Source organism: Pezoporus flaviventris, unplaced genomic scaffold (assembly GCF_033815535.1).
Source record: "Pezoporus flaviventris isolate CSIRO_AGI_PZ_B2104156 unplaced genomic scaffold, CSIRO_AGI_Pfla_v1 ptg000093l, whole genome shotgun sequence".
NCBI lineage: Eukaryota > Metazoa > Chordata > Aves > Psittaciformes > Psittacidae > Pezoporus > Pezoporus flaviventris.
The window spans coordinates 2,617,003-2,631,556 of NW_026892641.1; the positions used below are offsets into that span (position 1 = coordinate 2,617,003).

General features: G+C 48.6%; 1 protein-coding gene across 8 annotated transcripts in view; it reads right to left on the reverse strand.

Annotated features, from left to right (window-relative positions):
• The window catches only part of ARHGAP32 (Rho GTPase activating protein 32), a 172,876-nt gene that overhangs the window by 10,647 nt on the left and 147,675 nt on the right, over positions 1 to 14,554 (reverse strand). For all 8 annotated transcript variants that reach the window (XM_061476053.1, XM_061476050.1, XM_061476051.1 and 5 more), the window contains 5 exons: positions 10,752 to 10,901; positions 4,603 to 4,705; positions 3,354 to 3,498; positions 2,237 to 2,319; positions 227 to 334 (listed from right to left, as the gene is read on the reverse strand). In XM_061476053.1, the coding sequence (XP_061332037.1) occupies positions 227 to 334; positions 2,237 to 2,319; positions 3,354 to 3,498; positions 4,603 to 4,705; positions 10,752 to 10,901 (589 nt within the window). The remainder of the gene's footprint in view (positions 1 to 226; positions 335 to 2,236; positions 2,320 to 3,353; positions 3,499 to 4,602; positions 4,706 to 10,751; positions 10,902 to 14,554) is intronic.

Consider the following 14,554-nt stretch of genomic DNA (forward strand, 5'->3'; position numbering starts at 1 on the left):
GCCAGGGTTGTGGCTGAACTACACTGCTGGGTCAGGAGCTCGCCTTGAGCTTGTGCTTTGTTCCCATTAGCAGGTTTCAGAGGAGGAAAAGAGCACACTGGATGGAGGAAAGGAAGCTCTTCCTCACCTGGTGAAAGCTGTGGGTTTGTGGAGAGCAGCTATCTGGTTTTATGGAAATGGAAAACCTCATCTTGTATTGAAATGGGGGAGAAAAGCCAAAGAGTACCTCAGGAGGTTTGGAGCCCAGACAATCGCTAAGTTCTTGGTGTGCATGTTTGTGATGGAGCAATAATCAGCAAGACGAGCCAAATGCCTCATTAGGAACTCCAGTGTTCTGGAAAAGAGGAGATAGGCCAATGTTCAGCACGGATGAGCAGAGCCATGCTGTGGCTTACAAAACAAACCCCACTTCATTCGTTTCTTTTGGTTTGACAGCTCCCAGAAAATAAAACATTGCACTATGTACCCTAAGAGTGATGGTGAAGTTGTCTTTAGCAAATAATTACACTGGGCTGGGGGTGTCTGTCCTCGTTTGTGTAGGCTCAAGGAAAAGCTACTCAGTCCAAGGGCTGGATCCAGAAGCAGAGTGCCCTGGAAATTCACTGCTTGGCTGCTTTACTGTAACACTGTGCCACAAAACTCCACTGTGTCTGAGTCTACCTACGAAATGACTGCCTCCAGGCCTCTTGTACATACATAGAAAGGTTAAACTTCACAGGGACAAGGCCTGGAGTGAGGATGGATGTTTCCAGCTGGCAAGAAAACGGAGAGCTCTAGCACTCCATGGAAATTCTCTGCATAGAGCAGCGCAACAATGAAGTCTCCCTCTTTGTACACTGGTTTGCATCCTGGTGTCTCCCATGTTCCCCCTCTGGCCTAAGGCTACACCACACACAGAGGACTCATGAGTTCCAAGTCTTTTAGTCACCCCCATAAAATGAAGAGGCATTTTAGGGAAAAGGTGGAATGCACTAGAGAAAAGGAGATCACTTGTGAGGTCCCCTCAAGGCCCTATCCCCTCGATTAACATATACAGAGCATCACCATTAGTCAACACAAAGTACCAGCTACCACACTAACACATTTATAGCTTATAACACATTAGTTAACAATGATTAGCTCAGATGAATGCCCCCAGAGTTAATTATTGATATTGAAGTAACAGGTAAGACAGTTATAGCACTCAGGAACAGCACTGCAATGGCCCAGCTAACCACCACACATTACAATGATTCAAATAGTCATAGTATCTAATCATAAACACATTAACATTTCCATAGCCCATTAAGCTGCACAGAACTCAAAAACAAGATCAACAGATCCCCTCATTTCAATATATTAGCATAAACTGGAATGCATTAACATAAACCCTCATACTACTCAATAGAGTCGGGCGGGACATGAGATTAGCTGGTCCCCTCATTTCAATTTTTAGCATAAATTATCATTCATTAACATACAATTTAATATTTCTGCCTAAATCTGCATAGAGTCAGAACATGGAATGTCCTCTTCATTTCAATCTATTAGCATAAATTAGTATCATTAACATAAATTTCAATGTACATGCATTAATCTGCAGAGAGCTAAAAACCAAGATCACCAGATCCCCTCATTTCAATGTATTAGCATAAATCTGCATAGGGCCCGATCACCAGATCCTCTCACCCAAGTACATTTGCATTTACTAGGCTAAATTAGCATACATTAACATAAATTAACACTGTTTTACTTTGCTTTATCTTGTTGCTTGCTTAGCATTCTTTACACAATAAGTAGTTATCGATATCCAAATCACTTTAGGAGTTGCACCCAGCCATTAGAATACATAGTTGAAGAGAACTTAGCACACCCCATTACAACACTTAGTTACTAAAAGACTCATTATCATACACTATTATATTAGTTATTAATACCAATCACCAGCTTTTTTGTGTCTCATGCCTTTTTACCATAACTTTTAATACTCAGGGCTACTAAACACAATTACTTACACTCCAATAACACAAATTAGTAACTAATCTGTGAGTTACACAATAACTCACAGATTAGTGAATAAAAAATTGGAATATATTACAGTTAGCTGGTGTTTTTTAAACCCCAGATTATAATCAGTTTACTCCAACACTGTATTTGCCTCCAAATGTAGTTTCCAAGGCAGGCAAACACCACTACGCAGAGGAGATGGTGTTTGCTAAAGGAGCAAACTTGAGCTAGAACCCATCGTGACACTGACCTGTAGTGAGGAGGGGGCAGCTGCTGGATGACATCGTGGATTTTCACCAACCGTTCCTCATCTGTAGCAGCAGAAACAGCATCCTGGAATGAGACAGGAAGGGATTTAGCTGCAAATAAGCCTCAATACCTGATGCATCGTCTGGATCCACGTGGCCTCTGCAGCAGTGAGGTGGATTGTGCTGGTCTTTACCTTGTGGGGACAGAGCAGCACACAGATAATGTGAGAAAGGCCAAGTACATTAAGATCTGGGCCACTTTCTAGCATCACAGAATCAAAGAGGTTAGAAAAGACCTTTAAGATCATCAAGTCCAACCGTTCAGGACAACTCATGCTGGCACCTCAGTACCTACAGTAAGAAAACTGAAATAAAGACTTTCAGAATCAGACCTAAAAATGGAGCCTTTCAGCCCAGATGTTCAAAAGGGAACCAGAGGTGGGGAAGGTGCCTTTGTGCTCTGAAATAGGGATGAAAAAAGGGGGGAAGAACTGAGGGATTGACTGGTTTTAAAGCTACCTTTATGACACGGGTGCAAAACAAGCAATTTTCGATGCACTGCCTGGGATTTGGGGCTTATTTTATCCGTGTATATAAATGGGGGCAAAACCACAGAGCTGGACATGAATCGATTTGTTCTGCTGTTGAATGTGGACACACACAGAGAAGCAGGAATGAGACAGCAATTATTCCTACAGGTGAGACCGGAAAGAGAAATCCGCATTCCCTCCTTCCAGCAAGGCTGTAAATCATCACCCTTGATACAACTGAGCCATTCCTTACAGAGGGTCTCCAGCTCCAAGCAGTGCTTGCTTTTAACCCCAGTCACGCTCAGGTAATCACTGGGGGATGGCAAACGATATAGGGGAATTCTTACTTATGTCCCAATAGCCTCAACCTGGGGCCCCACAACTGGAACTGAGATGGTGTGGCACAGGGGACAACAGCACATGGTAGTAAACCTAAAGGGGGTACAGATTTGATCTAAAAACCCCAACTTAAGCAGAAGTAAGGCAAAGAAAGGCGTGTATAAGACAGGTTCAGCTTCCTGCTGGATCCTCTGCAGTGTTTCTCCATGTGGATGAAGTGAAGCTTAAGTGGAAAGCCAAAGGTACTTACTGAGAACTTCTCATAGAGCTGGTAGGTCAGCAGAGGGTTCGGGAGCTCACGGAAGTACAGTTTGCAGAGGGAGCCCACGCAGTGGATGTCCTGGATGTAAATATCCTTTGTCAAGTCAGGGATCTGCTCGGAGTCAAACTCGTGGCTGGAGATGAGAACAGGACAATGGGCAAAGGGGGTTGGAAAGGAGGGATGAAAAGAAAAACCAGTGCAAATTACAGTCAAGGAGAGAGAGTAGATCCTGATCCACGGGAAAACATGAACCCTTAGTGCCCAAAGCCATGTGCCCCATGGCCGTGGTGCTGCTGGAGTGGAGCTTTCCAAAAAGAAGACCTTTTTGGTTTGATAAGGCAATTCCAGTTAGTTTTACAACCGACTGCCTGGCCTGCAAGCCCTATTGCTGCGACAGGGCTTTTCCCAAAGGCTGAGCATGTCTTCTACAAGCACAAAGGCAATGTGAAGGTTTAACCGTGACTGGGGGCTGCCTGCTGGAGCAGAGTGCCCAGGTCTGAGGGGAAGCTGCTGTCCCTTTGCATCGCAAAGGCTTGGAAATCAAGAAGAGGAAGCAATGCCCGCCAGCAGTGCTATCAGCACACGGAAACTGGTTTGAGAGCAGAAATTCCCTGGGGACACGCCTCTGCTAAAGCGGGAGGTGAGCCAGGAACCACATGAAGAAAATCCCTGAGCATTCCCTTGGTTTTCCAAGAGAGAGGAAAACCCAAATCACAACCGTTTATGAAACAAAAGCTGAGCTGCTGGAATATGTGCATGGAAAGTGCTGGTTTGAATCAGGAAGACAGACTGGCAGGGGCTGAGAGAACACGGCTGCTCCCGCTGAAGCTGTGCTTCCCTACGAGGGGCTTTAAGCTGCAAACCAAACCTGCCCATCAACTGTCTACACTGAAACCACAATGTCAGGGGCTTGGTGGCAACATCCCCGGCCTCTCCCCCTGTGCAAGCCAGGCAACTTGTAGCCAAGAGAAAGTGTGCCTTCAGCAGAGCTCATACACGGAGCTCACCTCTCCGCCGACACAATGGAGCCCATTTGTACCTGTGTCCAAGGCACCAGGTGCATTTGTAACTGCAGCCATCACCCCTACACCCCTTACAGGGTGAGGAAGCAGCTCCTGCCTTCCCCTACACACAATGATGCGTGATAGAAGCCAGACTGGGGGATAGAAAGGGTCTCTGCTGCTTCACACCAGAGGGTGAAGAGCCCATCCCAGTGGGTCAGATGTGGTGCCCTTACCGCAGTTTCTGGATGTTGGATGCAATCCCAGACAGACGATATATCCCATCCACAATGCCATGCTTCTCAATGAATTCAGTGCAGCTCTTGAGGACCTGTGGGACTAAGGAGCAAGTGTCGCTGGTTAGTTGAGCATGTGATTGAAGTCCTAGTGCAGGCTGCGGTCTTGTCAGGCGCCATACACTAAACCCAGCTGAGCTATTGCTTTAGTTCTTAGAGGAGAGAGCCTGTAAGGAATTTCACTTCAGGAGTTGGTGTGGAAAGTGATCAGAGGTTTCCTTTGCTCTAAAGAAATGCCAGGATGTGAATCAGGTTGAACAGAGTCAACTGTGGTCAAGCAGAGAGAGCGCAGGTCCCATCACACCTCCCACAAGAACCATGGACATGAAATTCCACGCCAGGAGAGCTACAATATTGAGTAAAGACACAATATTAGCCAAAGATTTCTTTTGTTTGCAAATCTACCCAGGATTAACCCTTACCCCTTGCCTTAAGCAAATGCAAACATTAAGGAGATGCTGCTTTCTGTACCAGAGCCAGGCCAGTTTTAGCTTTAACCACTGAGAGTTTCCCCCCCTAATGTCTACCAGAGCGTGACTGGATTTAGAAGCTACACAATGTGCCCCACTCACAGAAGCTGCAGACAAACCAGGCTATGGCAGAATGGAAAGAATAAGCCCAGAGGCTATAATTAGGTGTCAAGTTAATACACAAACCGCTTCACCAACCAATTCCTTCCAGCTGACTTCTCGGCCTCATGCAGCACCCACTGCTGGCGCTATCTGTGCACCCCTGGAAGCTGAAGAAGGAGCAAATCACTTAATAAAAGGGAGGTAAAACTGCCCTGAACACCGAAGGAAAATCAGGACTCGGCTCTTGTGAGCATCAGCAAGTCTGCATGGGAAAAGCTCAGATCCCAGTGGATCCCTCCATAAGCTCCTGTGCCGATCTACGTTTATCCTTACGTTAGATGACAGGTCTGATCACCTTGCCACGGAACAGATCCTGAACAGGTCCAGTTTCAAATCCCCTTCCATTAAGCAGCAAATGCCATCTGTGAGGCCATTCCCCTGCACTCAGATGCTCTGTGCTTCCCCCCTCTGCAGCCTGAGGAAAGAGCCATACTAATGGGTTCCCTAGCAATCAGCAGAGGAGTCCTGAGCACAGGGCACTGGTGCTGTGCACCCGGGCACAGGGCACAACAAAATGGCCCTAAATTCTAAATTCTAACCCTTTCTGCAAAGAGATTCAAGCCCTCCAGGTTTCCTGCAGCCCCTTTAGGCACTGGAGCTGCTCTAAGGTCTCCCCTTAAGGAGCCTTCTCTTCTCCAGGCTGACCCAAGCCCAATGCTCGAACAAGCTCCTAATGCTCAGCTCCACGATCCCAAAGACTTTAACAATCCACATTTGAATCTCGTTAGGGTTCCCCATTGAAAGAAATACATAAACAAATAAATACATAGCACATTCCTGCCCAATTCCTACCAGGAGGCCGATAATGCCCAAGGAAGGGTGATGCACACACTGCGTGTGGGACCTTCTAGAGCTATGCACTGCTCCAAGGCCTCACCCCCTGGGGTTTATGGAGCTGTGTCAACAAACAGCACGCTGAGAACAGTGTTTGCATGGTATTTATGGTATTTGAGCTGAGCAGCAACCTGTTGTGACAATGTGAACCGGGTCAAGGGACAACAGGGGGAAGGGTGAGGGATGCAGCACCTACAATACGCTTCCCAAAGTCCTTACTTGTCACGGACAGAGCCAGAATAACAACCAGACACTGAAAAAGCTCCAGCAGACTTGCTCTATGCATTCCTAATCTGGACAAGCTGTTCTTTAAGCTAAATATATCATGGCAGCAGCATGGATATTTTGGGGGAATTCTGCTGGGTTGGAGAAGTGGCTGCAATCCAAGGAGGGCTATAGCGATACCTGAAGCCCTTGGCTGGAATGGTGACTTCACTGTCCTGCCCTTTGAGTCCCAAGCCCTCCAGCTACATCCTTACCTACCTGTATAGACACACACCTGGAGGGGACCGTGTCATGTAACGACGGGATGACAGCACAGGCTGAGGTTGAGGTTACAACAGTGGCTTCTGTCACCATGTTGTGACTTTCTCAGGCCCCTCTCCCTGCCTGTGGCATAAATCCCTACGTCAACTTGCCAGTTCAGAGCCCGATTCCAGCTTCTGGATCCCAAACCAATCACAAACGTAACACTGGGGGTTTCTTGTCACAGGATGCAGGAGCATCTACACTAAAATTCCACTAATGTTAGTTAATAGTTCTGGTTTCCTGCAGTTCTGCCAACCAGACTCGATGACACATGTGGTCTGTATCAAGAGCCATCAAGGCCTGTCTTAGCTCAGCACCCAGCTCCTGATGGCCACCACAAACAAGCCGCTTCAGCACCGGGTAACACACAGGATACGCCTCCAGCCCCAGTCATCTCTGCTCAGGAAACCTCAGGGCCCACCAGAACTGGTGTCTGTGTCTGTTAAACCCAGCACAAAGCCCATTCCAATTCCATGTTCCCATGAGCAAAACTGTGCTCATGGAGTTGGCTTTACTCTTTCCCTGAGCAATATTCCTTCAGCTTTAAGGTTCCATCCAGCCCAAACCATTCCATGAGTCTGTACTAAAGCTTCAGGAGCTATTTCTCATGAAAGCACTTTCTGAAGCAAAAACCTTGGTGCAAAGCAATCCCCTTTGTGGTCCAGGCCATCACAAGCAGGGATTTAAACCCGTGCCTTCTTCGATTCCAGGACGTGCCTTGTGCTTACAATTCAATCTAGTGTTTGAAGAAAGGAAAAGGGGGAAAAGCAACAAACCTGTAAATATTTATAACTTTTTCCTTTCCAGCAAAGTTTGCTTCACTTCTGGTTTGTCCTGTTCTATTTCACTCTCTAGCAGCAAGAGGGACAGAGGGGAAAATGGTTGCGTTTACCCTCTGAAACATCCATATAAGCTAAATACTAAGACTCAGCTGTCCTGAACTCCAAATCGGGGGGGCAAAGACCCAAAGCCAGCCAGGGAGACATTTATTACCACGAAAACTCTTAGGAAATGGGACTCCTCACATTAAAAGTATGAACCAAAGTGACAACACAGACATGACCAACCTTACCCTTGAGCTAAGGGGAACCAGGTCTCTACAGATCCCTGCCAAGATGCTGCCCAAGATCTCATTCCTTATGTTCCTGTTCTGATCACAGCACTCTTCCCTAGCTCAAATCTGCAATAAATGAGCACCAAAGGCAACTGCATCACTCAGCTGTAGCCAGGGCATGGCTCGAAGGAACAGGTAACACTGGAGGGCCCCCAACAAGCCACATGGACACCGGGTGCTCGTTTTATTTCTTATGGACTCATAGAATCCCAGCCTGGTTTGGGTTGGAAGGGACCTTAAAGCTCCTCCAGCTCCAACCCCTGCCACGGGCAGGGCCACCTTCCACTAGAGAAGCTTGCTCCAAGTCCCTGTGTCCAACCTGGCCTTGAGCACTGCCAGGGATGGGGCAGCCCCAGCTTCTCTTGGGCACCCCTGAAGCCATAGAGCGCTCTGTTTCAACGTACTCAGAGGCACAAATGAGGACATGGCACAGATGCTGCAATGCAGCACTTCACCAGCTCCCACACTAACCAAACACAGCCTCTGCAAGCACAATGCTTTCTAATTGGGGTCAAGCTAAATTTAAGTTCGATTTGGTGAGAGGCAAAGAAAAATAGGGGAAAAAAAGTCTCTCTACCTCCAAAGGGAACAACGGCCTCCACCTGAGCCAGAGGTTACACTGAATGTGCTGCATAGAAGCAACAGAATCCCAGCCTGGTTTGGGTTGGGAGGGACTTTAAGATCACCCAGTTCCAACCCTTGCCACGGGCAGGGACACCTTCCACTGGAGCAGCTTGCTCCTGTGTCCAACCTGGCCTTGAACACTGCCAGGGATGGGGCAGCCACAGCTTCTCTGGGCACCCTGTGCCAGCGCCTCAGCACCCTCACAGGGAAGAGCTTCTGCCTTATCTCCAACCTGAACTGCCCCTGTTTCAGCTCAAACCCATCACCCCTTGTCCTGTCGCTACAGTCCCTGGTGAAGAGCCCCTCTTTAGGCTTTGGCAATGAACTGGATTCTGAACATAACTGCAGCCTGGTTCCACACTGCATTTCTGAGGAGCACGTGAACACCTTCCTGCTCATTTCAGACACTGTGCTCTCATAAAACTACCTGGTTATGTTCTGCTTATGAGGTGAGGAAGCCGAGCTCTTTGCTCTCTCCAATTCCACCCGGGGTCTGCTCTGGCATCTCCATCCCCTTTCAGCAGCTGCCTCCAAGACTGAGCAACATTAATGCTATGGGATGAGGGAATCTTGAAACGCTGCTCATGCACGGAGCCTGGCTCCCAGGAAAACAGCAACATCTCCACAAAACCAACCCCAGGATTACATCACTTGGAATACAGGTCAGAGAGCTGAATCACACCCAGAACCAGCCCTGCTGTGCGAAAAGGAGACATGCCCCTGTTAGCAGCATCCAAATTGGACCTGCTCCACTCCAGGCAGTTAGGAAAGAGTTAGTAACTCAAGGCTGAAAGCAACTGGCAGCTCCTCAGGTGAAGAGGCCTCATTAGCCTTGTGCAGCAGTCACTCAGGCACACGTGATGGGAGGTGACTGTCAAACAGGAGCCTCCGGTGGACTTAGAACAATCCAGTTGAGCTCAGGACGTGTCTTTTAATGCTAAACGCAACGCACGCCAAGCCAGGGATAGGCTTTAGTTATTGCTGACTTTTGCCTAGCTAAAATGGGCAGGGGGAGGGCTGGGGATAAAAGAGAACTCTCTCTTTCCTGTGAATGAGCTCACTCTGCTGGCGTGCCTCCTGCCCTCCCACATTGCTCCCACAGCATGAACATAAACCCAGCTCTCGCGCTAGCCGGTGGTGTGAATTACCTACCCCTAATGTAGTTCTTCCACGGCTTACTGTCTGTTTCTGTCTCCAAACCATCCTGTTTCTGGCTCTCTGATGCTTTTCAAGGCCCAGCAATAAAGACTGGCTCCAGTTAGCAAGCCAACGAGCCTTGCTACAGCCCTGGTTCCATAAGAACAAGCTCATGTTATTCACCAACCGGTAGTAAAACACTCTGTGTAAAGCCAGGGAGTGCATGTTGAAACCGTGCGAGCCATGAAAGAATCCCTGCCTTGGGTTTGCTCCACAGCAATGCAGGTACCTCCCCACCCCAAAGTGAGAGGGTAGGAAAGAGCACGTGAAAGCAAAGTTCATCCAAGGAGGAGCACTAACAACAGCGCAAGTTTTCCTTGGGAAGGGCAGAACTTCTCTGCTGCCTCCCTCAACTGCTGATGGGAAGTGAAAGGGACTGAGAAGAGCTACAGAAACCTCACCCTGACAAGCTGAGGGAAGAGGAAACTGTGATCAAACATTGTGCCCATTGAACTCCTGTGAGCTTTGTGAAACCAAGGGAGAAGGCAAAGGAAGGATTTACACTGTAAGGTCCCGAGTCAGAGAAACGTGTGGATTTAACACACCAGTTAATCATTCCTTGACACTGACACAGAAATAAAGTCTAATTTCTAAGTGAAGTCTAAAATAAAGTCTATTTCCCCGAAAAAAAAAGAATAAAAAACCCCTCATTCACTCTTTACTCAGAGACATTGTCAGCTCCAGCACTCCCACATCAACCACGTTTGCTTCCTATTAGAGTCCCAGCCTGGTTTGGGTTGAAGGGACCTTAAAGCTCATCCAGTTCCATGGGCAGGGACCCCTTCCACTAGAGCAGCTTGCTCCAAGCCCCTGGGTCCAACCTGGCCTTGAACACTGCCAGGGATGGGGCAGCCACAGCTTCTCTGGGCACCCTGTGCCAGCGCCTCAGCACCCTCACAGGGAAGAGCTTCTGCCTTAGATCTAGTCTAAATCTAACTCCTTCCATGACCCCTTATCCTATCCCTACCTTCTCTATAAAAAGCCCCTCTCCAGGTTTCTTGTAGCCCCTTTAGGCACTGGAAGCCGCTCTAAGGTCTCCCTGGAGCTTTCTCTTCCGTTACCCGTTTCTCTGCTAGCCCCAACTAGCCCTTTACTGGTCACCATCACCCTCAAGTAAGATCCCCAACAGAGGAAGAAGTCAAGAACGGAGTGTTTCTTACCGTCATGGCCAGAGTTGAGAAGATGCTCCCCCAGGTCACAGCCGAACACCCTTTCCTTCAGTATCCCCCGTTGCTTCAGCTTCTGCTTGGTTGGGCGCGACTTCATGAATGTCCTCAGGAAGGTGATGAGCTTGCCGTGCTTTTTGGACACTGCACAACAAAATACAGGCAAAACCACCTCGGTTTAGGTTTAGGTTGGTCTCAAGTCAGGCAAGGCCAAGCATAACACGTTCTACAGGGCGAGCAAGCACTGGAGTGACAGTAATTCCAATTACAGATATTCCAAGGTCCCATACTCAGCAGAGACTTGGCTTTGGTGCTAGTGCAGAAATAACAGGAGAACTGAACACAAAGACACATTCATCAGCGAAGCAGCTGCAGGTGGGAGCATCCCGAAGGATCTCACATGGAATACTGGACAGTGAGCAGCATCTGAGAGCTGGGCGAATGCAAAAGGCTAAAGCAACAAACCCGGTCAGCTCGTGTGCACGGACCAACGCGGGTTGCAATCCATGAGCACAAAGAAATGCGCTGGCAGTAACTTTACTCTCATTCTAGTGGTCTTAGTGGGCTCCAGAACAAAGGAGTGCCTAATCATATCTGAGCGTGGAGGACGTTTGGCTCCAAGTGCTCTTTCCAGCACACCTGCAGTGTGAATGGCCCTCGCTGCAGCTGCGGCCGCACGCTCCATTCCAGGGCTTTCCGAGCCTTCTCAAGCCATTGCAAGATGAAAACATTACTGTCTTTGTTGGATGTTAACAGCAAACTAAGGCAGCTGACTCGAAGGGATGCAGTTTATCCTCTCCAGAATAAATACAAGGAGCCTACAAAGGGAAGAGAGCTGTGCCTCCAAACCTCCTGTTCCGTTTCTCTCCGCAGTGCCACACGGGTGCAATCGGTCCCCGTTCGCACCAGCCAGTCCCTCCACAGTGGAAGGATGTGGGGAGTCACACAGGGCAGAAGTGGGTGACACAAATAACCCCGTGCAGATTGGAAGGAGAGGCTGAGCATTCCCATGGGACGCAGCACAATGCCCTTGGATGTCAACTTCTCTTCCTGAGGCCGAGAGGCCTCCCCCAACAAAAGTGCCATTGTGTAGGTGAGGTAAAACCAGAAGAGCTCTATTGAAAAGAACAAATCCCAGGGTAGAAAAGGCTGTGCTGCTTTGTGAGGAAGCCTTTACAGCTCTGCGAGGCTGTAAAGCCTCCGGCAGCACCAGCAATCCCTCTCCCCAGCTCCTGTCTCCGATCCCAGGGAGCAAAGACAACCCCAGAGCCCTGTCATCAGGGTCCAGCAGAGTGAGGCTGGTTCAAAGAAACCACAACAGCAATGAAGAGTCCTGGTGACATTGGGGTCACTGCGCCTCGCCAACACACACAGCTGGAAATGCAGTGAGCAGCTTTGGGAGTGGGACTCGGCAAACCCGGGATTTATGGGGTAAGGCTTCATAGCGGCAGGCAGGGTATTCCTCAAGCAGACAGCACGGAAAACCTTGTCCCAGGAACAAGATTATACCATAGGCTTCAAGTTGGTTTAATCCCTTCAAACAGCTGAGTATTTCCCCTTCTATTTTACCAGGTATTGATGCCGTCCCTCTGTTTATGACCTTAACATGCTTCCATCTATGTATGCAGAGTGTTGCTTTTTGGATGTGGCACCACCACAATCCGCAGCAGCCAAACGCATCTGAACACCTGAAAGCCTCAAATCTCCCACAAACCCCATGTCTGCATCAACTCCAAATCACTTAACAAAACACGAGCACTGAGCATCACAAACTGTGGCTATGGGGGCTTTAACTGATCACTGATCACCTCCTGTCGGTCCTCCTCAAGAATAAAACATGGAATCCCAGACTGGTTCAGATTGGAAGGGACCTTAAAGCTCATCCAGTTCCAACCCCTGCCACGGGCAGGGACACCTTCCAGTAGAGCAGCTTGCTCCAAGCCCCATCCAACCTGGCCTTGAACACTGCCACGGATGGAGCAGCCATCCCCCGAATGCGGGTCTCATCCTGACCTGGGGCAATGTCAAAGCTGGAGTTGATAGGTCTGAGACGGATGCTTTTACAGCAGTCAAATAAAGAGACAAATGAAGCAATGAGTAATACACAGGTGTTCAGTTACAGACTGCACACAGTTCTTCACGGAGGATCTTATTCCACATAATGAAAAACGAGTCCAATGGAGAAAAATGCAGTCCAGCACTGCAGAAATCCCACTAATGCTGGTGACCAGGACAGCAAGTGACTTTTGGGTGTCACCTTGGTTGGTCAATGCAGGAAAAGGTGCAAGGGATGCACCTCCGGGATGCACAGAGGGACTTTGCTTGGATCACGAACCAGAAAGGAGAGCTGAGTTCTAAACCACAATAAATCTGTTCTGCCTTTAAGCCACTCGGTGCAGGGTAAAATAATCCCCTTGTTTCCGCAGCAGTGTCCAGAACACTGCCATAGAGCAGGTTCCATAGCCAGAAATTCCCTGATCCACAGCCTGTGCACAAGTTTGCACTGTGCCTTGGTTAAACAGTTGCCTGCACTGCTCTCCTCTGAATCACTGCCTGCTCCGTAGGAGAGCTTCTCAGGCTAAAGCGACTCCAGAGCTTTATACCTACGCAGGAATGATTCACTGGTAGGAGTTCAGCCTCTCCTGGGTGGGGAAGAAAAGGAGAACATCAAGACAACCCAAGCAGTCATCTCTTTGCTGACAGGTTAATGAAAAGCAGATCAAAAAAGCCAGCAGGTGTCTGATAAAGGACAAGCTGCCCTGCCAACAAACAGCAAGCAAAGGGGAAATGCTTTCTGACCCCCAAGCTAGCAACACCAATGACGTGGGGATATGATACATCTGAACCATTCACAGCTTGTGTCTCCACGTGAGGGGCTCAGCAAAGGTCCTAGAAGTAAATTCAGATACAGCAGCATTCCTACAGGGCAGTTTTAAATGGTTGCTGTAGTCAGAGACACGAGCTACCAACTGCAAGGCAAACAAAACTCAACACAAATCCTAATGTTCATCCATACTACTTTCCACTTGGGATTTAACCACTGTAAGCCAAGAAACAGAGGCTTTCCTAGAAGAACCAAGGGCTGCTTTTCCTCAGGTCTGGATAAATCACAGGGCCTGAACCAGCAACAAGAAGTTCTCCATCTCCATAGTGAGACTGGCTGCAAAACACCCCTCACCTGAGGCTGGGCTCCTCGTGAAGCTTTGCTGGCACGACAATGTCTATTAGGAGTGAGAAGAAATCTCACACCCGGGGCTGACATAACTACACTGGACAACGTCTCTATGTGGTGGGAAGGGAAAGGAATGTTGATGCCAGGTAGTTTATTGTGGGTTTGGGCAGCTGCCATAGTCTGTACCCCCCTGAGGAGCACTGATCCATCAAACCATGCTGCATGTTACACCACCAAGCTTCTGTAGTAGAAGTGAGGCTTGAGATTCCCCTGGCTCTGATAAAACCCATCAAATAACAATTACTTCATTAAAAGCAGGGCAGTGCCCAGACTGAAAAGGCACTTTGGGATATGCTTTATGAAGCTTGCTCATGGAGAAATGTGCCAGCATCTGCTTCAAGGCACTTGCATGGCTCTTGCTGGCCATGATATGTCCTTCGTGGGTTAGGAATGTACCTAAAGGGGCTGACAAGAAACCTGGAGAGGGGCTTTGGACAAGGGCCTGTAGGGCCAGGCCAAGGGGAATGGCTTTAACCTGCCAGAGGGGAGACTGAGATGAGCTCTTAGGCAGAAGCTCTTCCCTGTGAGGGTGCTGAGGCACTGGCACAGGGTGCCCAGAGAAGCT